General features: G+C 62.9%; 1 protein-coding gene across 9 annotated transcripts in view; it reads left to right on the top strand.

The window, feature by feature from the left end:
• The first annotated feature begins 2,921 nt into the window (after positions 1–2,921).
• The window catches only part of MYO18A (myosin XVIIIA), a 36,808-nt gene continuing 14,488 nt past the window's right edge, over positions 2,922–25,241 (top strand). For 2 of the 9 annotated variants that reach the window (XM_082294679.1, XM_082294672.1), the window contains exons 1-24: positions 11,890–11,971; positions 12,849–12,917; positions 13,746–13,801; positions 14,179–14,856; positions 15,047–15,109; positions 15,313–15,417; positions 15,817–15,852; positions 16,465–16,521; positions 17,084–17,171; positions 17,301–17,410; positions 17,490–17,666; positions 17,781–17,991; positions 18,248–18,390; positions 19,204–19,304; positions 19,397–19,460; positions 19,570–19,714; positions 21,636–21,812; positions 21,893–21,983; positions 22,070–22,262; positions 22,695–22,781; positions 23,390–23,531; positions 23,730–23,889; positions 23,969–24,155; positions 24,243–24,477. In XM_082294679.1, the coding sequence (XP_082150805.1) occupies positions 12,878–12,917; positions 13,746–13,801; positions 14,179–14,856; positions 15,047–15,109; positions 15,313–15,417; positions 15,817–15,852; positions 16,465–16,521; positions 17,084–17,171; positions 17,301–17,410; positions 17,490–17,666; positions 17,781–17,991; positions 18,248–18,390; positions 19,204–19,304; positions 19,397–19,460; positions 19,570–19,714; positions 21,636–21,812; positions 21,893–21,983; positions 22,070–22,262; positions 22,695–22,781; positions 23,390–23,531; positions 23,730–23,889; positions 23,969–24,155; positions 24,243–24,477 (3,346 nt within the window). In that variant the 5' untranslated portion in view covers positions 11,890–11,971; positions 12,849–12,877. Of the gene's footprint in view, positions 2,975–7,599; positions 8,683–11,889; positions 11,972–12,848; positions 12,918–13,744; positions 13,802–14,178; positions 14,857–15,046; positions 15,110–15,312; positions 15,418–15,816; positions 15,853–16,464; positions 16,522–17,083; positions 17,172–17,300; positions 17,411–17,489; positions 17,667–17,780; positions 17,992–18,247; positions 18,391–19,203; positions 19,305–19,396; positions 19,461–19,569; positions 19,715–21,635; positions 21,813–21,892; positions 21,984–22,069; positions 22,263–22,694; positions 22,782–23,389; positions 23,532–23,729; positions 23,890–23,968; positions 24,156–24,242; positions 24,478–25,241 lie in introns of those variants that run through there. The other 7 variants (XM_082294680.1, XM_082294673.1, XM_082294674.1 and 4 more) reach the window with 7 other exon arrangements.

Raw genomic sequence — 25,241 nt, 5'->3', positions numbered from 1 at the left:
GGTGGGATCGGTGTCACTGGGGGGGATCACCGTGACACAGAGCCGTGGGGCTGCACCCCCAAGGCCTGGCACGCCAGGTGACTGTGCCACCACATCCCAGCAAATTTGGGTCAGGGAATGGGAAGGGCAGGACTACCTGCCCTTTGCAAGGATGCCAAAATGGGGGGCTGGTGGTGGGATGCTCCTGCGAAGCGTTCCCAGCACCCTCCCCGTGCACCTGCTGTGGGCATCCTGGCTGAGGGGGGAGGTCAGCTTCGAGCTCGCCCTCCAGCTCACTCCAGCCCCTCGGACATGCCCTGGTCACGGCTCCGGCCACCCCAGAGTGTGGAGGCTTTGGCAGGAGCCTGGTGCCACTAGAGGGAGAGCTCAGCCCGAGCAGGATGGGACACCATCGGCGCATGCGGGTGTACCGCGGGTGGGTGGCACTGCACACCCCTCTGCACCCCACACAGGGACCTGCCTCCCCCTGCAACAGGAAAACTGTTTCTGGCTGAAAACCACCCCAGAGCAAAGCCTGGAGCTGGCAGCCACCCCAAGCCAGGGGCGAGGTGGGGGGAAAGCATGCCATGCACAGCCCACACCGGGCATGGCCGGGGATGGGTCACTCTCAGCAGAGAACAGGACCCCGATATGGCTCAGGCTGCTGTGAGCCCCCCCAGCTCCTGGCCCTGCTCACAGTGCTGCTGGGGCAGGTGTCCAAGGACCTGGGGGCACAGTGGCGAGTGCCTGAGGAGCTGATGATGCTGGCGGGTCCACAGGTTGTCCGGAACAACTGGTTTTTCTAGATCCAAGAGACTATAAAAATGCAGTGACCTATTTAGGGAACCCCGCGGTGCTGCAAAACAGATGCTTCCCCTCCCAGCCCGGCTCCAGGCCCTTGCCCTGGCCAGCCATCTACGCCTGCCAGGGGCACACAAAATGCCACTGGCACCGGAGCTCTGTCCCTCTTGTCCATAGAAAACCCTGGGCAACACAGAGACTTTCCTTGGATGTGGGATTTGCTGGTGCCTGGGGAACCCCCTGCCAGGGAGAGCTGCTCAGGGCAACCCAACCTGTTTCTGGCAAAGCCAGACGGGATCATGTAGACAGGAACAGCTGGCCAGCTTACTGGAAAACACGGGGTGTTTTAGCCCTGGATGTGTGGCAGGAGAGTGGCCCCAGTGGGTGGCTGCTGGTGGCAGGGCTGTGTGACACTGGGGACCCCATGCTGTCCCACAGCTGAGCAGTTCCAACCAGCACCAGCCCATCACCACCTGCCCAGCGTGATAAGGAAGCAGGAGTTGCCACAGGCTGTAACTGGCTGTTCACCCACCTGTGCCAGCAAGCAGGGCAGAGGTACAGCCACACAATGTGTGCCCTCGCCACCGCAGCTGGAAAACCCTCCTGAAAGTTCAGACGGGCTCTGCCGCCATTCCAGATCACTCGACCCCATCCCTGCTCTCCGGATGGCTGCGATTCCCTGCGCTTGGTGCCACGTGCCTGGGACAAAGGACAGTGTGACAAAAGCAGGCGGCTGCGCTCACTGCCGCCGTCCTCCGCCCCTGCAAGGGCTGCATCTCCTCCACTCCACTCCTCCCTCGGGCCAGGACCCAGCACAGGGCTCCTTGCTCAGCTGCCAGCTTGCTCTGCCATGCCCCATGTGTCCTGCTCTGCTGCTGCTCTGGGACCATGTCCTGGGCACTGGCTGTGGGCTGGAAATCACAGCCAGCTTTACCACTGCAAGGGAGCAGGGCTTATGACACCCAGAAAGGTGTGTCCCAAGAGTGGCTCACAGGCTGATGGTAGGAGAGCCAGGACCACAGGACTCAGCCAGCGATGGCAGGATGGCAGCAGGGGTTTGGAGTGAGTCCCCTGGGGTACCTTGGGACAGGGCACTGTCCCTGTCGTCTCTCTACCCATCCTGATCTTCCCATCAGAGATTGAGCACTGCCTGAAAAGTGCTTTTGGAAAGAGCTTGTGGATGCCTCTCTCTGGGGCCCCTGTTCCCAAAGACCCACTCCAGCTTTCCTGGGCCCAGTTGCTTCCACACCTGATAGGAAGGGAGGTTGTCCCAGCACTGATATGGCAGGGCTTATCCTGAAACCATCTGTCCCAGGATTCTCGCTGTGTGTGACCAACCCCGGAGTGACGTCCCAAAGCTGGACACCAGTGGAAGGGGTGTAACAAAGACTATGCTGCTCTCGCTGCTGGGTGTGCTGGGAGATGCTCATTGTTAACCACGGGCGGTCTCCTGGACAGAGCAGCAGGGCACTCTCGCACTGTCCTCACAGTCAGTCCCTGCAGGCTGACAGCCCTCGCTGGGGACAGGTGCTGCGGGAGAAGCTGCAGAATGGCTCCGCAGGCAGCTCTGCCATGGCCGGCTTTGTATTCCCCACACTGGGGCCAGCGGGCACTGGTCACCCTGCTCTGGCCAGCAGCCTGCAGCCTTCCCTGTCTGGATCCAGTCCTGTTCCTAATGGGATTCTTCCAAAAAGGAGAACCCCAGGAGTGCGTGTGTGCATTGTGCGATGCACGGGGCTGCGTGTGCACCAGTGCGAGAGCACAACACGTGAGTGTGCGTGAGGATCGGGCTGTGTGTGCGTGCGGGAACCGCCAGATGGACGGTGTGTCACCGTGTCCCACCGGGGGTGCGCACACACCGTGTGCGGGGGGGTGCGGGGTCACCCCGGTTCGTGGCTGTGGGGCGGAGGGGCGGGGGGTGGGTTGCACCGATCCGGGGTGCGCGCCGGGCTGCGGGCGCCGGTCCGTACGGGGGTTGTAGCCGGGCTGCGGGGCGCAGCGGCGCTCCCGGGTGGGCAGGGCCCCGCTCCGTTCCGTGCCGACCGGAGCCGCGCCCGGCGCGGCGGGCGGCGCGCGCAGAGCCGGCAGTGCCCGCCCCGGTGCGGGGCCGCCCCGCCCCGCCCCGCCCCGCGCCGCCGCCGGGGCCCGGCACCGCCGCCGCCACCACCGGGCCCCGCTCCGCCGCCGCCGCTGGGTGAGTACCCACCGCCATCCCACCGGGACCGGCCACCGGCCACCCGCACCGCGGCCGGGGCACCGGCACGCACCGCCCGGCGCGGGGCAGGCCGCGGCTGCATCGCCCCCCCGGCGGGCCGGGCCGGGCCGAGCCGAGCTGAGCTGAGCTGAGCTTAGCTCAGCCGTGCCCGTGCCCCCGCGGCGTTGCACAACGGCTGTAGATGGGTGGGTGGGTGCCGACCCCCCCGGTGCCGCCCCCCGGTTGCGGGGTGTGGGTGTGGGCATGGCCCGCTCTTGTCTTGCAGCGCCTGTGCACCCCCCGGTGTCAGGCGTGTGCGGGTTTGCATGTGTGTGTCACCTTGTGCGGGGTGTGTTTCTGTGTGCCGTGTCCCTGTGTGTCCCCCCTGCAGGGTGCTCCATATCAGGTGCTCCGTGTTGGGTACCCCGCTACCCGCTGCAGGGCTCCCCAAGGCCAGCCCTGCTTCCAGGGAGAACCCGCTGGCCTGGGCCTTTCCCACACCACCAGGGAATTGCATCCAAAGCCATTAGCTTGGCTCGCCACTAACCACATCGCTGCTGGGGCCGGTGCCACTGGCACCTGAGGCACTTTTTTTGGAGTGACAGAGGTGGTGGCCCTCAGGAAGCTGCTGTGCTGGGGGTGGTGGGGGCTCGCAGGGCTGTGGCTACCCCAGTGCCTGTTAATTTTCCCAGAGAGGAATATTTGGAGCATCGGGCAAGGGCTGGGATGCACATCCCTAAATCGTGTGGTTTCCAGCCGGCCTGTGAGATGCAAATTTTCTGGTCAGCCAGTGCCAGAGCTAAACTTAGGGCAATTACAGGAAAGTGTGGGCACATGGCAGTGTGTTCCTACACCCCAAGGCTGGCCCTGGCACTCCAGAATTAGGGGACCCCTGCCCACTGTCCCATCCCAGTCGGGAGCTGAGCATTCCCACCACACCTGCATCAGCCCTGGACTTTGCCCACTGACGAGCTGGGGCTCAGCCCTTCACCTTTGCCATGGGCTGGGCCATGCAGGGTGTCAGGCTGTGAATTTGGGGCTGGGAAAGGGTAATGAGGGAGGCCTGTGCCCTGTGCTGAGGGGGCTGTAACCCACCTGTCCTCCCTCAGCTGGTCATGGAACCATCTCCCACCTGGCAGCCCAGCTGGGATCCTGCCCCACTACCTCTGGGTTTACCCTGTAAGACCTCTCAAGCTGTGTCATTTCCTGGCTTTGGGGCGAGGCAGATGCTTGCACCCCCTGCACCCTCCTGGCCCAGGGTGACCCCTCACAACCAGTCTGAGTCTCCTTTGCTGTTGGACATGGGGTTCCTGCAGCAGGAGGGCCTGAAATCCTGCTCTGGGGACAGCCTGTTGGCACATCTCATCTGTGACTCAGGTAGATCCGGGATTGTTTTCCTCTTGACACATTCCAGCATTGTCTGTAAGGGAAGGCACTGCAGAGGGATTTGGAAACCCCCTAAATTTCCTTGTTTCATGGAAAACTTGTGTCCAGCAAAGAGCCATCACGCAGGTCAGCTCCCATTTGCCCTGCGTGGGAGCTGGCCTGGCCGCTCGGAATCGCTGCCAGCAGCTCCCGCTCCCTGGCACAGCATCATCCCTTCCTGGCTGGGCGCAGCCAGGGCATGGGGTACCCCAACATGGTGTGCCCAAGCAGAGGACAGCCACCAGCTCCTGTGCCAAAGTGGTGTGGGAGCACAGCCCTACTGCTGGCATCAGGGAGCAGAGCAGGGAGGGCAGGTGACCGTGAAACTTGCTGTGCAGGTCCCTGCACGGGAGCGTGTCGGACGAGATTGCGTCTCGAGGAGGGAAGGAGTGGCTGGGAGTTTCAGTGAACGCCTTCCTCCCTGCCTGGAGCTCCCTGACACCCTGGCAGGGACGCGGGGGCTCATGGCTGTGGCTGGGGGGGGACATGGGGGAAGGTGCATCTGGCTCCTGTTTGAGTGGCTCGGGAAGGACTTTTGGCTTGGGGAGCATTGAGGTGCATCTCTCTTTCTGCCATCTGGCCCTTCCAAGGTGACATCCTCATCTTTTGCCAGCCCAGTGTCACACAGCAGCATCCTAGCATGCGATCCCAGAGCGCAGCCAGTGCCGGCGGGCGCCTCTCCCTTCCCTGTCACGGCTCATGCACGCTGCTGCCCCAAACATGCCTGGCCAAGGGGAGTCCCGGAGCGAGCCCGGGCTGAGTCAGGGAAGGCACGTTGGGGCTGAATCAGGAGCAAGGAGAAGCTCGGCAGCCGCCTCCTGCTCATGGCATTGGGCTGCACCCATCTGTGGCAGGAGCTTTCTTGGGGAAAAGGGAACAAACCACAATTTCCACACGGGCTGGGGACACCAATGCAGGGGGAATGCTGCGGTCCTTTCCCCGGCCCACAGAAGTCCTGTCTCCCTGCTCCACTGCTGCCTATTGTGGCCCTGAGTGGGGCACACGTGGCTGCGGCAGTGGCCGCCAGTGCTGCCTGATTAGCGATGCGGCTGGGAACGCTGTTCCCCCTTTTTGTTGGGCATACAAAGGCTGCGAGGCAGCCTGTGTGCCGGGAGAGAAACCACCGAGGACAAAGAGCGCGCTGGCTGCCTGTCTTCTGGCGCTGAGGCTCTAACCAGCACCTGCCTGATGAGTGGCTCTGCTCCCAAGGGATCCCCGGGAAGGGTCCCAGCAGCCATGGGGTGAGCACTGGGTGCTCCCAGGGGTGCAGCCCTTTCTACAGCTTCAGGGATGCCCAGGCTACTGTGGTACCAGTGGTACGTGTCACACAGAGGGGACAGGAACAGGTGCAGGTGGTTTCCTCCTTGCCATTGTCTGTGCTGAGGCCCTGGCACCCCCAGGATGGTATGGCCATGGGGCCCTTTGTGACAGCACCTGCTGTGCTGTCCCATGGCTCGGGTCAGCGATCACCCCACAGCCAGCAGTTCTGGGAGAGGAGAAGGGAACTGGGTTGTTTTCATGTGTTTTGGGGTCCTGCCCTGCCCAGGTCCTGCTGTGGGTCTGGGTAAAGCTCCAGGTGCTGTGAAGAAGGCAGAGCAGCCAGAACCCCGGGGCTGGATGATGTGGGCAGAACTGTGGCAGCGCCTCTGGCCATGGCCAGGAGCCTTGCAGCTGCAAGCCTGACCTTGTCCCTCGGGCTGCTTCCCCTCACTGCCTCGGAGGTATCACACACCCAGGGCCAACAGTGTGCCATGGCTTGCAGAGCTCTGTCCTCACCTGCCCTGTGGCCAGGCCTCTCCTGTGCACGTGTGCTTCTGCCTTGGCCCCGAGGGGCAGCGAGGTTCAGGGAGTTCCCTGCCATCCCTGTATGGCTTTGCCTAGGGGAAAACAGGTTTCCCTTGTCCCACTGAGTGTGTTCAAGGGCAGTGGAGACCATGTGCCCTTGCAGGGAGATGGTCCAGGCAGTGGTGGTGATGCAGTACTGATGCTATGCTGGAGCCAAGGTGAAGCTTGGCACAGCACATCCCCGCACCCCAGGCAGAGCCCGCACTGCCACCGTGGGCAGCGCTACCCATCCCAAACCTTGTCCCCACACCCGTCAGAGAGCTCTAAAGCAGATGCTTCAAACGTGGGGAGCTTTCCTGTTGTCCTTTGTGCTGAGGTTAAGTTCCTGTGTAGTTTCCTGCCCTGTTATATATAGCTGTCAGCCCGTCCCACGGGCGCTGCCAGCCGCCTGCTCCACTTTGGAGTTGTTTACCGGCAGCCCAAGCGCTCGATGGAGGTTGGGGGGGGCTACCAATTACCCCAGGGGCAGAGGAGTCCCATAGCACCCCATGCAGGGTGAGACTGTGGATGCCCCCAGGCACTGGGTGTCCCCAGACACTGGGTGCACATGGGGTTTTCCAGGAGGGAGCTGGGTTTTCTGCCCAGCCGTGTTTTTCCCACTGGAAGCTGGGTGCTCCCCCCGCTCTGCGCGGGATGCCCGAATGAAAGAGCGACTGTTCCTGGAGGTTGCCGGCAGCGTCACGAGCCTCTACGTCGCCCTGGCTAAAATTAGACACTTATCAGTGTTGGGAGGGATGTGATTTTACAGGTTCCTGTTTATTAGAGCAACCTTTGCTCCAGGCCATGTTTCCAGCTCCTCCCTGGTGGGGACACTGCCCACAGCAGTCCCTGTGGTTTGCGGTGGCCGGAACCAGGATGAGCAGCAGAAAGGCCTCTGTTTCCTCGACAAGGGGCTTTTGAACAGCAGGCAGGACGCTGGTGGCTGGATGGGATGGGGGTTTTACCCTGGGGATTGTCCGTGCTGGCAGTAACTGCTGCAAAAGCCACCAGGATATTTTCTTCCCTGCCCACCCGTGCTGCTCCAAAACAGCTCCTGAGCTGCTGAGGGCCTTGCCTGCAGTCAGCCCCGGTGCCAGGCACTGCCAGGCTTCTGGGCTTCTTTTGGGGTGTCTCTGGGGGTACAGGACCATCCCTGTTGCATCCCTGGGGCTTGGTGCCCAGCCGGGGTGAGGACACATTGACTGGGGCAGTCTCAGCCCTGTGGTGCTGCGGTCCCCAAGGAGGGTGGGAATACTGGGACATGGTCCAGGGGTTGGGGGTGGCAGCTGGGGTGACCAGTGGGGTGGATGGAGGGTGGTGGGTAGGTGTTGGCCGTCCTGCTCTCTGATGGCACCCTTCCTGTCTGTCCTGCACAGGCGGCCGTGCCGTGACCAGCACCCCAACCCAGTGCCCTGCCGTGGGGGCAAGAGCACCCCAAGCCCCCCATCACCATGTTCAACCTGATGAAGAAGGACAAAGAGAAGGATGGGGCCCGGAAGGAGAAGAAGAAGGAGAAAAAGGAGCGAATGTCAGCAGCTGAGCTCAAGAGCCTGGAGGAGATGAGCATGCGCCGGGGCTTCTTCAACCTCAACCGTGCCTCCAAGCGGGACTCCAAGACCCGTCTGGAGATCTCCAACCCCATCCCCATTAAAGTGGCCAGTGGCTCTGAGCTGCACCTCACAGATCTTGACTCTGACAGCAATCGGGGCAGCGTCATCTTGGACTCGGGCCACCTGAGCACGGCCAGCTCCAGCGACGATCTCAAGGCGGAGGATACCAACTTCAAGGGCTCGGTGCTGCAGCGGGCAGCCAAGTTCGGCTCCCTGGCCAAGCAGAACTCCCAGGTGATTGTCAAACGCTTCTCCTTCTCCCAGAAAAGCCGGGATGAGAGCACCTCAGAGACCTCCACGCCCTCCGAGCACTCGGCAGCCCCGTCCCCCCAGGTGGAGGTGCGCACGCTGGAGACCCCACTCGACAAGCAAGGGGTTCCCCCCGGACAGCCCTGCGCCCCTCTCACCACCTCCCTGCGTGCCAGGGTGCCGGAGCTCGTCGGCAAGAGGTTCCCTGCCGAGCTGCGGCTGCCCGCCCTGGTGCCCCCCCAGCCCCCCACCCCACGGCAGCTGGAGCTGCAGAGGCGCAACACCGGCGATTTCGGCTTCTCCCTGCGCCGCACCACCATGCTGGACCGCGGCACCGACGGGCAGGTGTACCGGCGCATCGTGCACTTCGCCGAGCCCGGAGCCGGCACCAAAGACTTGGCCTTGGGCTTGGTGCCGGGCGACCGGCTGGTGGAGATCAACGGGCGGAACGTGGAGAACAAATCCCGGGATGAGATCGTGGAGATGATCCGGCAGTCGGGGGAGACGGTGCAGCTGAAGGTGCAGCCCATCCTGGAGCTGAGCGAGCTGAGCCGCTGCTGGCTGCGGGGCGGCCAGGGGACACGCCGTGCTGCCTGGGATGTGAGTAACCCCAGCCCCGGCACGGGCCCTGCCGGGCCTGCGTTCTGCCAGCGCCAGCGTCCTCGCGGGGGTGTTTAGGTTGGCAGGGGCTGTGGGAAAGAGCGGGTGCTGGGGCTGCTCCGGCCAGGAGTGATGCACAGGGAGGAGTGGGAGGCTGTGGCTGGGATGCAGCAGTGATACATCTGGTCTTGCAAATCGTCACTGGTGGGTTTTGCCCCCCAAGATGCTCAGGGTGCTGTTGGGTTGGGTCTTCCCAGAGGGGTTGCAGGAGAGCCCAGCTCTGCATTGCCTGCGGGAAGTCTGTCCCCATCTCTTTGCTGACTGAGCACGGTCCAGCTGAGAAGGGAGCTTTGCTCCTCACTGCCCGGAAATTCCAAAGGCTACTTTGCAGAAGGACACTGCCTGCTCCACTGCCCACGCTGGCGTCCCCCACTGGGATCCTCCCCGGGGACTGGGGCAGGCACACAGCGTGCCAGGGGCCGGGAGTTGCTGCCGGCGTGCGCAGCCCTGCGTACGCGGCTGCTGCTGCTGCTGTATAAATAGAAACTTAATGGCTGGGTGACCCACATCCCTCACGCCTGCTGCCCGCCACTGCTGACCCTGCCACAAGCTAACCAGCGTCCTGACCAGCCAGCAGCAGAGCCCCCTCAAGTGCCAGCAGCCTGCAGGGCTGGACCCCCTCCACGGTGGCACGGGATGCAGCAGCGTGGCGTTGTTTAGCATAAAACTGGACTTGTTTAGTGTATTTTTAAGCCTTTCTTAGGGATGGAGGATGCCTCTGTCTGCAGAGCAGGTTGCCTGCACTGGCGAGAACCACACTGAGCATGGCGAGGCCCTGCGCCTGCGGGGTGGTGGCCAGGATGGTGTGAGGGTGACTACGGGGCTCCATGTGCTCCTCGAGCAGATGCCGGCACCGCGGGGTGGAGTCTGCGCCAAGCCACAGCGGTGGCTTCCCCGCAGCTCCTCCCCGGAGCCCTGCAGGCGTCACCGGGCAGTGCTGCCTGGATAACCCCGTGTGGACACAGGGCGCGACTGTGACCCTGGCACGGAGGCACGTGTGCGTTGGATGTTGGCACACGGGGCCAGCGAGGCGCTTGTGCCTTCCAGGAGCGTGGAGCTGGGCTGGGAAGGGAGAGAGGAGACGCCGGTGCCGTTGGAGCTGCATGGGAGAGGCTGCAGCCTTGTGCCGGAATGTGGTGTGGTTTGACAGCATCAGCCAGTAGGAGCTGGCCAGAGGGCTGGCACTGACCGTGTCGTGGGGTTGCCACCGCAGCACAGGCACATCCCGGCACAGGATGCCTCCTCCTCCTGCGTGGTGCACCAGAGTGACATGCCGTGGCTTTGCGGGTACTAGGGAGCCCAGACTGAGGAGCTGGGTGCACTTGGGGGTCTCTCACGCAAGGTGCTGGCACACAGGGAGGCCTGGTTCTCCCCCAGGCCCCACTAAGCTCCCTGGAATGTTTCTGGTCCTAATTTAAATAAAAATGATCCTTTTTGAAACAGGAAATTATAGACATATTTTGGGCTGTTGCTCTGGAAGCCCCTCCCCAGCTGGAGCAGGACGGTGCCAGGCTCTCTGTGCACTATGGGGGGGTTTAACCCCCTCACCAGGTCTGTGTTGAGTCACCCTTGTCCCTGTGGACCCGGCTGGGCAGGGGCAGCACCCGCCGCATCTCATGGGGTTGTCAATGCTGTGGGGTGACAGGGGGCCAGCCAGTGGGACAGCATGGCCGGGTATTGGGGATGGGGTGAAACCCCCTCTGTGTCCCAGGCTTGCTCCCAGTGTGGCGCAGCTGGGCTGGCTCGGCTCCACACTCGTATTTATTTATTTACCGGCGAAATTCCTCAGGCAGGGCCCAGGCGTGCGCCGGCCCAGCAGAAATATTCCAGAAACGCCTCTGACCGCTCCAGGGCTGCAGCAGGACCACAGGCATCCGGCAGGGGCACTGGCCGACCTTGCGTGCCACTCTCCACGGGCACCCAGGTCCCTGCAGGTCGCTGTCCCCAGGGTGCAAGGCCACTGTGCCATGGCGTGGCTGGGTTCCCTGTGTCCCACCAGGGTGGGATGTGGGACTCTCATTGTGTTGGAGGCACTTTTATCATTCTTCCGTGCTTGGGAAGTTCTGGTTTGGCTCTTTTTCTGCTCTCACTGAGGGGTTGGTGCTGCTGTGGTGTCCCAGTGTGGGGGAGTCCCAAGGGGTCCTTGGAGGGGGCTTGTGTCCAGTGGGCTCAGCCATGGGCCAGCGTGTGTCTGCCAAATTTCCTGGCAAATGAATGAGAGAAATAATGTTGGCCAGGCAGAAATGCTGCTGTCACCAAACAGCTGGGCTGGGCATCCCAGTGGAGGTGGCTCCAATGCCGAGCTCTCTGGGGACACCCATGTCACCACAGGCACTCTCTGCTGTGTTATGCCAGCCCTGCCAAGGGTGTTTGATGTGGCCTGTCCCTTGTGCAGTGGGGTGTGCCAGGCTGGAACCCCCTGCTTCCCATGGGAATGGTCTTTTGCTCAGGACACATCTGTCTCAGATCGGGCAGGGACCTGCTCAGCTGCCAGCTGGGGTCCCAGTGTGCCATGCCTGTGTCACTGCTGCTCCTCCATGCCACCAGTGTGCCTGGCTCCCTGCCACCAGCTCCTTCCAGCAGCCCCCTCACAGGGAGGCCCCCGACCCCCAGCCCCTTGCCTGCTGCCCCACTCCCACTGTTTCCAGGGAGACCTTGGTCGTCCAGAGGCAGCTTTGCCATGAAAATGTCTTTACCATGGACTGCTGGGGTGCTATACATCCCCAGGAGCATTTTGGGGGGAACTTGTGTTCATGGGAAAGCTGGAGGAGGAACAAGAAGTGTTAGGGTTGCACCGCCTGGCACGACACCAGTAACCCAGCTCTGACACCAGGCACCCCGGGCTACAGGAGTGTGCAACCCTGTATCTTGAGGCACAGAGCCCTCCCTGGCTCCCCCAGCTCCACAGCTGCACTTGGCTTGGGGGTGTCTTTCTCTCTCTCTCCGTGTGGACGGAGGCTGGGCCGTTCCCCCCGCGGCAGAGCCCACATCACTTCCTCTGGCAGTGGCGGCGGTGACGGTGGTGGTGGCGAGGCCCCACTGCCCGCGTGTCCCCCCCCAGCTCTCCCTCCGGCTGCTGCTGCGCCGGCGGGGCCCTCGCATTCCTCGGCTATTTTTAGGGTGGCCCTATCAGCCCAGCTGTCCCCGCTGCCGGCTGCCGCCCCACTAGTGCCTCTCCCGTGCGGTGCCGCGCTCGCCCCGGCGGAAACCCCGCTCCTGGCTCCCTCTGGTAAGGTGGGGACCCCCAGCGTGGCCAGCACGGCTTGGGGAGCTCGAGGGGGGCATGTGGGAGACAGTCCTGGCACTGGGAGTGGGGACTGTGAGGCTGAACCCACCCCTGGGGTGCTTTGGTGGCTGGGGGTTTTTTGTTGTGGGGACCTCATGGCCAGTGCTCTCTGGAGACCTTTGTGGCAGTGCCAGGCTGCTTGGAGGTGGGAGTGCTGTGGGCAGGGGGTTTGGGGATTCTGACCCACAGGTGGGTTCATCTCCAGACCCTAGTGCTCAGCCTGTGCTGCCGGCACTGGCATTTCACAGCGTGGTGATGGTTGGGGGGTACAGGGGAGCCCTCAGGGATGTACTCCCAGACTGCTGGGTTGGTTTGGTGGCTCCCCTGTGCCACAGCTGGCCGTGGGAGGGGGCTTCTCCCCAGTGGCCCCAGGCACAACCTGGGGTTGGAGAGCGGGTGCCATCCAGGGCAGGAGGTCCCACCAGAGCTGCCTGGCTGCTGGCACAGGGTCAGGCTCAGAATAAACCCTGGCTGTCAGGGCAAGCAGGGAGCTGGGGCAGAAAATATCCCTTCCCTCACCCTGGCATTTGCTTACCGCAGCGGGCTGGCCCGCTCGGGGGAGTGGGGCCACAGTCCTGCAGCCTGACTAAAGGGGCTTTTTTTGCACGGTGAGCTTTGCTAGGTCTCAGACTGGTCACCTGCCTGTCCCCAGAGCCCCTCCTGTGGGCACTGTTTGTATGCTGAGCAGGGCCAGGTGGGCTCAGACCCCCGTTCCTGAGGATCCCAGGTGGGGAAGGGCACCATGCCTGTACCCTGGGCCGTGGTTTGGCGTTCTGTGTGTGCTGTCCCCAGTCCGTCTCACCTCTCCCTCTCTCCCCAGCCAGGGCTGCGGCTCCATGAGACATCACCATGGCGTTCTCATCCCGGTTTGCATTCTGGGAGCAGAAGGGAAGTCTCTCTCGCATGTTTGCCTGCACCCCACATTTGGGTCACGCTGCTGACCGGCTCCCCCAGTTTGCCCAGTGCTGGCACCATGTTTGGAGCAGCACTCCCAGCCTCACTGTGCTGCCATGACAGGGGCTGTGCCAGGCAAACAGGAGCTTGGCCAGGGCTGGGGTCACCAACACAGCCATGCATGTGATCACTAACACCATCACTAACGGCTTTGCCAGTGGCTGGTGTAGCCCCTAACTCAGTGTGAGCCACCTCAGTGCCACCTGCCAGCCAGGAGCTCCTGTGTGATGGCAAGTCGGGGTGTGCTGGCCACAGGATGCACCACATGCTGCCACCACAGTGTCACAGCCAAGTCCTGGCACTCAGAGACATGGCTCAGGGCAGAGTTTGGCCGCCCACCCCACCCCCAGAGGCCCCTGGTTTCCCCGGGTCAGCAGGGATCTGGCATGTCCCACTTGCGGCTGCTGCAGAGATTAGCTGGTGACACTTAAAACGTGCTGTGACACTGGGGGGGGTGACGTGCAGAATGACAGAGCCCTGCAGGAGTGGTGGTGGGACTCTGAACCAGCTCCCTCACTGGCTGCACATGATGAGAGGGCCCAGGCCACCTCTCCCACCTTTGGGGTTTGCCATAACCAGGGTGCATCTCTGTGCTTCACCCCTGTTTTTTCAGCTGATGGGAAGCCTGGAAGGACACACGTCCTTGTCCCTGCAGTGGGCTGCAAATTGGGGCTGGCATGGAGCAATGGTCCTGGTGGGTTTTCTGGCACCGAGGCCCCACAGTGGGCTGAAACGTGCTCCTCTTGTTTGTCTGACCCTCAGGTCAAGGACGAGGACAAATCTTTAGCTGTGAAAAGACCCGTGAAGGAGGACGGGGCTGTAAGTGTCACAGGGCACGGGCAGGGTGGAGCTTTTGGGGATGGGGCTTGTCCTTGGTGGGAGCAGCCCCTGTGACAGGGCTTGGGGACACCATGCAGGGTCATGGGCTTAGTGATGCCCTGAGCACTGAGTTTTACCCCCGTGCTGGCAGCCTGAGGGTCAGTGGGTCACTGTATGTGGGGCAGGGAGGTCACCACTGCTCCTTGCCCTGGGATCCATTGTGGGGCTGTAGGTTGGTGGGGAAGGGTGCTGTGTCCCAGTGCTGGGGTCTGGCTGGGAGCTGTGCTCCGTGGCAGGGCAGAGCCCTGGGCACCACCATGTCCCAAAGAGCAGTGGAGGCTGGACCTCCACTCACACTGGTGTCGTTGTGGCTGCAGTCAGAGAGCCTGAAGGATGCAGCATCTGCACCCCTGAAAGCTGAGCCCCCAAAACCTGAGCCTGGGAAGAACTCTGAACCCACAAAGAGCCCTGAGCCTGTGAAGAGCCCCGAGCCACCTCCTGGGAGAGGGAAGAGCCCAGAGCCGGTGCTGAATGGGGCAGCTGTGAATGGGCTGGAGGGCCCAGCCGCTGAGGAACAGGGAGACGATGGCCAGGGGCTGTCCCGCCGCAAGGTGGTCCGGGTGGTGCGCAAGGTGGTCCGCAAAGTCCTGCCAGGGGAGGACACTGGCACTGCCAAGGAGCCGGGACGAGATGCCAAATCTCCTGAGCCAGTGCCACCCCCAAGGAAGGAGGAAATAGGCCGTACCAGTGTCCCGGCTCCCCCAGCCCCGCCACCTCCCCCCACTGTGGTGCCTTCAGCTCCTGCCAAGCCAGAACCCAAGGATGAGATCTCAGAGGGGCTCAAAACCCTCATGGCAAAGGGCAAAACCAAGGAGCACCGGCCGCGGCTCCGGCCGGGGGACAGGCAGGAGAAGTCCCGTGAGCCGGCTGGAGGGGACGCAAAGCCGTCCCCGGGCGCCGAAGCCAAGCCACAGCCACCAGTGCAGCCTCCAGGAGGGAAAGCAGAGCCAGCAAAGGTGCCTGCTCTGAAACCCACAGCCCTGGAGAGGCACAAGGTACTGGTGTGTGCACGGTGGGGGATGCTCTAAGTGTCCCCAGTGCAGCATGGTGTGATCTCACCTGCATGGTTTGCAGTGGTTTTGGGATGTGTGGTGTGGGTGGGAGTCACTTTTTTGGGGCAGTCGTGTGTGCTGTGGCCACTTCATCATACTGCCCCTTGTCTCCCCTCCATTTCATGTGGAGAAGAAGCTGCAGACCAGCGAGAAGCGGCCAACCCCTGTGAAAACTGCCCCGGCTGCCCCCCAGCAGGTGTGTAGGAGTGGGGACCCAGGTCCCTGGACACTGTGGGTACGCGCTGGTACCCAGCTGTGCCTTCACCCTGGGACCTGCCCCAAGCACTGATGGGCTGCAGGGCTGGGAAAGCCCTTGCAATGGCCCCACTGGTGCCCATGTGCCAGGGCTGTGAGGACTGTGGGGCAGCTGGCCTGGAGCTAATGGTGCTCTGCCTCCAGGCTGCCCCTGACCCTGCTTCCCCTGGCCCCACATCCCTGCTGAGCCCATCCGAGGAGGCGCAGCTGCGGCTGGAGAGGATCTTCACCACTTCTGTAATTCCAGAGGTGTTGGTGCTTGCGTGTCGCTTTCCCAGGGACGGGGAGACGTGGGCACTGTGTGGCTGTCCCGGACATGCCGTGTGCTCTGCACGCAGTGACTGTACCCCTGTATCTGGCTGCCAACCCCATGGTCCATCTCTGGGTGACACTGGCAGCAGGGAATGGATGACCAGGGCTGTTGGTGGGTTTGGGGATCATTGCCCAGCCCAGTGTGTTGGGAATGGGGAACTGCTGGCATCCCCGCGGGGGCCCCAGGCACACTGTGGTGGCTGGGATGGATGATGTCCTGGTGGTGCTGTGTGAATCATGGCCATGCCAGGGCCCTGTGGCTTGTCAGGGTGCTGCTTCTGCTCTCTGCCTCTCACCCCCTCTCTTCTTTCTCTCCTCCTTCCTTGCTGCCATTAGCTGGACCCCGCCGCCTCCGCTTCAGCACCCAGCCAGGTACTGTACCCCTGTCCTCAGGAGCCCTCTGCCTCCACCAGCGACCCCCTGCCATCCTCTGTCTGCCGGTGGGCTGGCATCTGCGCCCGTGCCTCGTGCTGGAGCGTAAGGCTTTCCCCATCCCACCCTGCTCCGTGGGCTGCCACGGGGCCGGCAGGTGCCAGGGCAGCCAGGGCTGGGTGCCTCTCCCCTCCCCAGCGAGGCTGTGCCGGGAAGCCAGATGTTCCAGGAGGGTGCCCTCAGTGGAGCTGGCACAACTGGGGCGGGCAGGGGTGTGGAGCAGGGTGTGAAGGGGCAGAGTGCTGGCATTGGCAGGATGCATGGCTCATGCCAAAGCAGCTGTGGCAGAGCTCAGAGCAGGGTCAGTGAAGTGACCCCCAGCCACAGGGCTTTGGCAGCACGGCCTCGTGGCCAGCGTCCTTTCCAGCTCTATGTATGTCCAGCACTGCACTGGACTTGCCACCCCGCTGTCCACAGTGGTGGCCATGGCATGAGGAGCAGGGTTTGGCACAGCGATGCTTTGCTCCCGCTTGCTCCTCCCCGCCTCTTTCTGTGCTGTGTGCGGGGCAGGGCTGAGCCCTTCTCACCTTCGCCGTCTCTCGGCCTCGCCAGGGTCCAGCGGACGATGCGTCGGCAGCTCCTCTTGGCCCCGTCCCTGCTGCAGCTCAGGTTTGGCTTTGGGGCTCATCCTGCTCTCCATGTGCCAGGCACATCCCCACTGTGCTGGCCACGCCAGCCTGGCATTTCCCACGTCACAGTCCTGTGCCATGTCCTGTGTGCCTCCATTATGTGCCTCAGTGTGTCCTGTGTCCCTGCAGCATGTCCCTGCAGCATGTCCCATGTCCCCATAGCATGTCTGGTGTCCCTGCATCCTGGCACGTGGCTGGCATGGGTGCCTGCTCTCAGGGCTGTGGTTTGGGAGCTTGGCCCCTCCAGGCTCACCCGAGGTGGTCGTAGTGAATGTGCCTGTGGGTCACTGTGTCTTTATGTCTGTCCCAAGCTGTGGCAGGGCCCTGGTGGTCTCTGCAGCCCTGAGCCCACTGGGGTCCCCCCAGTGGGCAAACTGGGGACATGCTGGAAGGGCTTGTGGCTTGTGAAGGTAGCCTGGATGGCCAGCACATGGCCCTGTTACCAGTCAGCCCTGCTCCCTCCAGTCCCAGAGATGTGGGCAGGGAGTGAGACAGGGCAGGGGGCAGGTGACTACAACCTCTCCACATCTACTGTCCCTCAGGCCAAGACGGAGGAGCAGATAGCAGCCGAGGAGGCCTGGTACGAGACTGAGAAGGTGTGGCTGGTGCACAGGGATGGCTTCTCCTTAGGTGAGTCAAGGGCACTGCTGGGACACAGCACCCCATCCTTCCTGTGGCACAGCGAGCCCCCCTGACCCTACTGCGGTGTCCCTGGGGGCTGCCAGCATAGCCCCTCTGAGTGCCCTATGCCCCTTGCAGGCAGCCAGCTGCGGCCAGAGGCGGGCAGTCCCCTGCCCGAGGGCAAGGTGAAGGTGAAACTGGACCACGATGGAGCCGTCCTGGAGGTGGAAGAGGACGATGTGGAGAAGGTAGGGCTGCGGGGCGGGGGGCCGGTGGGGCAGAGCCCCGTTCCCTGCCTGACCCGCCCCACCCCAACCTCGCTGCCAGGCAAACCCCCCATCCTGCGACCGTGTGGAGGACCTCGCCAGCCTCCTCTACCTCAACGAGTCCAGCACGCTGCACACGCTGCGCCAGCGCTACGGCGGCAACCTCCTGCACACCTACGCCGGGCCCACCATGGTCATCATCAACCCACTGAGCTCCCCCTCCATGTACTCCGAGAAGGTGACGCTGCAGCGGGGTGACACCGCAGGGGACAAGCAGCTGGCGCCGTGCAGAGGGGACAGAGGGGTGGCAGGGAGCTGACCATCACCCGCTTCCCCTCCCCATCCCCTCCAGGTGATGCACATGTTCAAGGGGTGCCGCAGGGAGGACACGTCCCCGCACATCTACGCAGTGGCGCAGGCCGCGTACCGCAGCATGCTGATGAGCCGCCAGGACCAGGCCATCGTCCTGCTGGGCGCCAGCGGCAGCGGCAAAACCACCAACTGCCAGCACCTGGTCCAGTACCTCGCCACCATCGCCGGCAGCACCGGCAAGGTCTTCTCTGGTGAGTCCCCGGCGGGGCACGGAGTCCCCTTGTCCTGCCTGCACACGCCCCTCGCTTTGCAGTCACAGCCCCACGCACGTGGCAGCGGCCGGACACGCGCCAGAGGGGCTGCCACTGTGTCACGCCGGTGCCTTTGCCGCGCTCCTGGGGGCTGCTGCGGCGCAGAGCATGGCACGGGAGCAGCAGCACCTGCCTGGCTGGCTCTGGCCCCCTGCCACTGCACAGCCCCTGCACCGCCCTACTTCTCTTCCCGCAGTGGAGAAGTGGCAGGCTCTCTACACCATCCTGGAGGCTTTTGGCAATAGCAGCACCGGCATGAACGGCAACGCCACCCGCTTCTCCCAGATCATCTCTCTGGACTTCGACCAGGCTGGGCAGGTGGCGTCTGCCTCTGTACAGGTGAGGGGGCCGGGGTGGCCCCCCCCAGCACGGGAGCTGGTCCATCCTTGTCAGCGTGGCTCCCCTTGGTGTGGGAGCAAGTCCATCCTCACTGGAGTGTTGCCCAGAGAAGCTCTAACTGCCCCATCCCTGGAAGCGTTCAAGGCCAGGGAGCTGGTCCATCCTTGTCAGCGTGGCTCCCCTTGGTGTGGGAGCGAGTCCATCCTCACTGGAGTGTTGCCCAGAGAAGCTCTAACTGCCCCATCCCTGGAAGCGTTCAAGGCCAGGTTGGACAGGGCTTGGAGCAGCCTGATCTGAGGGAAAGTGTCCTTGCCCATGGCAGGGGTTTGGAACTCGTCGATCTTTAAGGTCCCTTCCAATCCAAACCATTCCATGATTCCGTGATTCTCCTGGTGTTTTCTACACTGCAAGCTCTGCCATAGACCCCCAGCCCCATGCTTGCAGCACTCAGCAGCCTGGCATCCTGCTCTCGTCCTTGCTCACACCCAGATCAGATGGGCTCCCTATCCTTGCTGAGTTAGTCCCAAAATCAGGGGACGTGTCTTCCAGACACCTGCCTGCTGTAGTAACAGCAGAGCCCTTAAAATCCAGGAGAACCACTCCGTGCTCTTGTGGTAGCATTCACTGAAGAGAGATGCTTATGGGCTGCCTGGGTGATGTTTGCATTCACATGGTGCCCTGCAGTGGGAGGGACACCCTCACAACTCCGTGGGGATCCTGGGCTGGCAGCAAGGACGAGGCTGGGGCGGGCTGGGTGGTCTCAGTGGGAGCGGGGCACTTGGGGGCAGCTCCCGACTCTCCCACCTCCACCAGACACTGCTGCTGGAGAAGCTGCGCGTGGCCCGGCGCCCGGCCAACGAGGCCACCTTCAATGTCTTCTACTACCTGCTGGCCTGCTCTGACAGCACCCTGCGGTGAGCTGGAGGGGAGGGCACAGCCCCCATCGTGAGGGGGGGGGTCTCTGGGACCTCCCCCATGGGGCCAACCGTGGTGTTTATCCCTGCAGGACTGAGCTTCACTTCAACCACCTGGCAGAGAACAATGTCTTCGGCATTGTGCCCCCTTCTAAGGTTGTTGCCATGGGGAGCTGTGGGGGAAGATGGGGGTCTCTGGCCCATTTGAGTGCAGGGGGAGGCAGAGCTGGGCTCCCAGACCGATGGCTCCTATTGTTTTCCACAGCCTGAGGAAAAACAGAAGGCAACCCAGCAGTTCAGCAAGCTCCTGGCAGCCATGAAGGTGATGGGCATCTCAGGAGATGAGCAGAAAGCCTTCTGGCTCATCCTGGGAGCCATTTACCATCTAGGAGCTGCCGGGGCAACCAAAGGTAGTGAGCTGGGAGCCATTAATGAGGGGAGATTTGGGACTGATGGATGTGAGGGGTTCCAGAGCCAGAGTCTCCTGCAGTGCAGCCAAGCCCTGGGGGAGGGAGTGGGGGCTGTATCAGCTGAGGGACAGTGCCCTGTCACCCTGGGTGCTTTGGGACACCCAGTTTGGTCCCCATGGTCGGGGTGGTCTCGTTAACTGGTGGGAATTGAACACACCCAGACCCTGGGTTGGCCCCTGACAACTTGGGGGAGTGGGGGCCTGGGTGGGGCCTGAGGGAGTTGGGAGGGGGGGTGTCCCCCCATTCCCAGTGTAACACCTTTCCCTCCATCCTCCTCGCAGAGCCACTGGCAGATGGAGCTGGTAATGGGAGTGGGGAGGGCTCTGCTTTCGGGGGTGCCACGCGATGCTGGTTTTGGGGCTGCAATGGGGGCTTGGGATGCTGCTGGTGTGCTTGGACCAACCCTGACCCTGGCTGTGTCCTGGCAGCCCCAAATTTGCCTGCTGCTCTTGAGGACTCCCAACCCCATCCTGTCAGCACCATTGGTGGTGTGGGGCAGGGATGCCTTGGCACACAGAGCTCACCATGGGTGTGAGTCTCCCACAGCACCAGCTTTGCTCTCATTCCTGGGGATGGCAAATTTGGCTTTGGGGACTGCCCTTCTCCCCCTGTGGCTTTCTCTTTCTGCCTTTTGTGCTGGAAGCCCCTGTGGTGCTGCACACTGGTGGGAGAGCTGGGCATGTCACCCCCAAAATGGGCACCTGGAGCTGGTGGCTGCACCCAGGGAATTTGCAGCCCTGGGGGAAAAAATGAGCTGGAGATGAGAAGGGAGAGACCGGAGGGGTCTGGATGCACGTTGGGGTGCAGGGCTGGCCCGTGGTGTGTTCTTGGGGTGCAGTGCTGGCCCATGGGGTGCTCTCGGGGCACTAGAGGGCAGCAGGGTCCCACTGCAGCCACCACAGCGGGATGCTCAGGCAGCTCCGGAGCCTCTCCATGGGAGCCTGCTGTGTGGGGGAACCCCATATCCTGCTGGGGGGGAGCATTGCTGCATCGGGGCGAGCATCCCACTCCCAGGTCTGTGCTGCTGCTGCTGCTGCTGAAGCCTCCCCTGCGCCTCATGGACACTGGGGGTGCTCAGAGGCAGCTGAGTTGCATCAGCCCCACAATTTCCTTGACCCTGGGCTGGATCCAAAAGGGGCTCTCCATGGGCCGGGGCAGAGCCGAGCTGCTCCCCAGCAGTGCCCGTGGTGCGGGGGGCTCACAGGGGAGGGACCCCCATGCCAGGTCACAGTTCGTCACTGCAGCGATGGCTGGGGAGGGGGCAGGCATGGCATGTGCGGTGGCGTGGTGGCAGGAGGGCGTCCCCCCCGTGCCGTCGCGTGTCGTTGTTTCTAACCCCTGTCTCTGTTCGCATGGTGCATGCTGCCCTTTGCAATGCAGACGCCGACGAAGGTAAAGTCCCGTTCTCCGCGCGTGTCTCTGGCTTCCCCCTCCCCCCCGTGCCACCGTCATCCCGCTTCCGTGTCCCTGTGTGTCACCATTAACCTGCTCCCGCCGCCCCCAGCGTCCGTGTCTCTGTGTCTGTCCGGCTGCGCTGCGGCTGTGTCACCAGGCAGGGACATGTCCCCTTGTGGGGTGGCTCAGAGCCTCAGAGGTCCCTGGGTAGTGGTGGCAAGGGGTCCGTGCTTCACACCCGTGTGGCTCCAGGCTCAGCCCTGCAGCAGCACAAAGCCATTCACCCCTGTCTCCTCTAGACCCCAAACATCTCTGTCTCCTCAAACCCCAAAACGTGTGCTCCCACTGTACCCATCATCCCCCGCCTACTCTGTGGGTCCCTAAGATCATCTCAGGCCTGTTTGGAAACACTCCCCATTTTTGGGGGTGCCCTGCTAGGCTCTGAGCCCTCTTCTCCACCCTTCAGCTGGGAGGAAACAGTTTGCACGGCACGAGTGGGCTCAGAAAGCCGCGTACCTGTTGGGCTGCAGCCTGGAGGAGATCTCCTCTGCCATCTTCAAGCACCAGCCCAAGGGCACCCTGCAGCGCTCCACCTCCTTCCGGCAGGGCCCCGATGAGTCTCCCCTGGGGGACAGTGGCACAGGTAGGGTGAGGTATGGGGGGGACAGCAGATGGCCCAGAGAGGGATGCTGGGCTGGGGACACTCAGCTTTGCTTTGGCCAGGTCCCAAGCTGACGGCGCTGGAATGCCTGGAGGGCATGGCAGCTGGCTTGTACTCCGAGCTCTTCACGCTCCTCATCTCCCTCCTCAACAGGTACGTGCTGGGGGGGCCAGCAGGAGAGCTGGGGGGTGCCTGGCAGCAGCCACTGACCCCACTGTGTCCCTTTGTGCTCCCCCCAGGGCGCTGAAGTCGAGCCAGCACTCGGTGTGCTCAGTGACGGTGGTGGACACCCCCGGGGCGCAGAACCCCGAGCTGGCGGGGCAGAGCCGGGGGGCCACCTTTGAGGAGCTCTGCCACAACTACGCCCAGGAGCGCCTGCAGCAACTCTTCCACCAGCGCACCTTTGCCCGCGAGCTGGAGCGGTACAAGGAGGTACCAGAGACGCCCAGGGCTGCCATCACCTCCTTCACTCCTGCCCTCCTACACCCACGTGAACATCTCCTATGTGTCCCTCCTGGTTTCTTACCCAGTGGTCACTCTGGACCAGTCCAACCAAAGCAGCTCTGACACGATGCTCGGTGCTCAGGGCTTTCCTCAGGGCTCCTGTGCTGGCTGTGGAGCACAGCAAAGGCAGGCTGGGCTGGGATGTGTTGGAGTAGCTGTGGGTGATGGTGATGGTGGTCACTGCTGCTGCTCCATCTCACCGCTGACAGCCCACAGGGACCCTTCCATGTGTCCTGGTCCCCTCTTAGCATGTGGCATCACCCTAAACCCCATCGACATCAACACCCTAATGGGCTCACGATCCCTATCACTGCTCTTCCGCGGAGTGGACACTCACCTGCCTCTGTTTCCCCTCTCCAGGAGAACATAGAGCTCGCCCTGGCTGATGCTGAGCCCAGCTCCTCTGGCTCCATAGCTGCTGTAGACCAGTCCTCACACCAGGCACTGGTAAGCACCTTCCACTCTTCCTTCCATCCACATCACAGCAGCAGATGGGCAGCTTTTTGGCACTTCAGTGGTAGAGGGGAAGGAAAGGGGCTATCCTGAATGCTTGGCCATGAGAGCATGGGTACAAGTGTGTGTGCAGCGCACATACCTGGTGCATCCCCCAGCATGGTTTTCCCCTCCTGTCCTGGGGGCTGCTTATGCTGTGGGCAGGGGGCCTGGAAACTTTGTGTGATCTCTGGGGTGCTCCAGTCCTCAAAGTGCTCTGGTCCCCAGGATACTCTGGTCCCCAAGGTGCTCAGGTCCCCAGTGTCCATGGGTCCCCAAGGTTCTCCAGTCCCTACTGGAGGAGGCTGCAGAGACCAGGGGTGCTGCTGGCACCATCCCTGTGCTGGGTTTCAGCCCAGCGCTGCATTTCCCACCTCAGTGAGATGCGCTGCCAGAGTGTCCCATATGGACTCTTCCCTGCTGGGGAGCAGGATTCAGGAGCCCTCTCACACAGTGGGAGGTTGCATGATTCCTGGGTGGCCTGGGTGCCCTGTGTCACCCCATGTCCCTGCCCTGGGGGACACTGGTGTGCCAGACCAGCTGCCAGCATGGTAACCCTGCAGGTCCGGTCTCTGGCCCGCACGGACGAGGCGCGGGGGCTGCTGTGGCTTCTGGAGGAGGAGGCGCTGCAGCCAGGCGGCAACGAGGACACCTTGCTGGAACGGCTCTTCTCCTACTATGGCCCCCAGGAAGGAGGAAAAAAAGGTATGGAGGGGGGCCTGGGACCGTGGGGATGTGTCCACTAGACCAGAAACAACTTCTGTAATGGAAGGTGTCCCTGCCCATGGCAGGGGGGTGGAATGAGATAATATTTAGGGTGCCTTCCAACCCAAACCATTCTGGGATTCTGTGACATGCCCCATGGTCCCTGGGGCTGTGCTCACTGGTGCTGTTTCCCCACAGGGCACAACCCGCTGCTCCCCAGTGATAAGCCCCGACACTTCCTCCTGGGCCACAGCTCAGGGACCAACTGGGTGGAGTACGATGCTACAGGATGGCTCAACTACGTCAAGCACAACCCCGCTTCCCAAAACGCCTCTGTCCTGCTGCAGGAGTCCCAAAAGTGAGCAGGGTCCTGGGGTGGGAGCGTGGCAGGGGGGAGAGGTGACGCTGGGGGGTGACACAGCCTCTGTGCCCTGCAGGAAGGTGATCAGCAGCCTGTTTGCCGGGCGCGGCGGCTCGGCGCTGGTGCTGTCGGGCTCGGTGGCAGGGCTGGAGGGGGGCTCCCAGCTGGCCCTGCGCCGGGCCACCAGCATGCGCAAGACCTTCACCACCGGCGTGGCTGCGGTCAAGAAGAAATCCCTGTGCATCCAGATCAAGCTGCAAGTGGTGAGTGAGGGCGTGTTGGGGGGGTCCCCGCATCTGGCTGGGACACCTCTGTGCGTCACCGCTCACCCTGCTCTGCCACACCTGCAGGACGCCCTCATCGACAGCATCAAGAAGTCCAAGCTCCACTTCGTGCACTGCTTCCTGCCCAAGGCGGGGGGTGGCGGGGACCCCCAGGCTGTGCCGTGCCGGCGGGTGAGCGGCAGCGAGCTGGAGCTGCCCACGGAGCACTGCGAGGCCGGGCTGATGCAGCTGGACGTGCCCCTCCTGCGCGCCCAGCTCCGCGGCTCCCGCCTGCTCGACGCCCTCCGCATGTACCGCCAAGGTGAGCCCTGGCACCAGGGGTGGACAACACGGAGGTCATGCCTGCATCTCCTTGCTGGAGAGCCAAAGACCCCCAGGAAGCCCTTCAGCACGTACCCTCACTCTGAACTCTGGAGTCTCTCCCCAGGGTGGTCCTGTCCCTGTCCCCCCTCCCCTGCAGGCTGTTATCTGCACTGGGGACAGGCATGGCCTTAATTGGGTGTCTCCCCTGGTGCCGTTGGTTCGGGGCAGCAATCCCATCGACATCCAGCCCCTGTCCCACTGCAACGAGGGCCTCTGGGTTGTGCTCAGCAAAGCATTTATTGATACATTGGCTGGCCAGCCACCCGGCTGAGGGTTTATTCCTTGGAGGCCAGACCCTTCCTGCTGTGATTGGAAATCGATGCCACCTGCACACCTCCTGGATCGATGGCCGTAGCCAGCCGGCCGTGCTGGGGTCAATGTCTCCATCAATACCTCATCGTTAATTAAGATATGGAGGCTCAGTGCTGGAGCCTGATGCAGGAGCTGGCTGTGGCTCAGAGTGGAGCCAGAGCAGGACTTGCACAGGCAACACGTGTCCCTGCTCTCCCCCCGAGGAGAGATTTGGCTACTTTCTCCTCAGATCCCGGCCAAAATTGCTGGAGGACGCAGCCAAGGAAAACCTCCCAGGGAGGCTGGGGGCATTCCAGCAATGCCTGACCCTATGGGGAACTTGTGTCACATGGGGTGACCCCATCGGCTCTCCCAAAACATGAGCCTCAGCATGTCAGGGCACTTGGGACT

Source organism: Coloeus monedula, assembly GCF_965178545.1.
Source record: "Coloeus monedula genome assembly, chromosome: 20".
In the NCBI taxonomy this organism is placed as follows: Eukaryota; Metazoa; Chordata; class Aves; order Passeriformes; family Corvidae; genus Coloeus; species Coloeus monedula.
The sequence above is the reverse complement of the archived record's forward strand: the minus strand, read 5'-3'. Positions and strand labels throughout refer to the sequence as shown.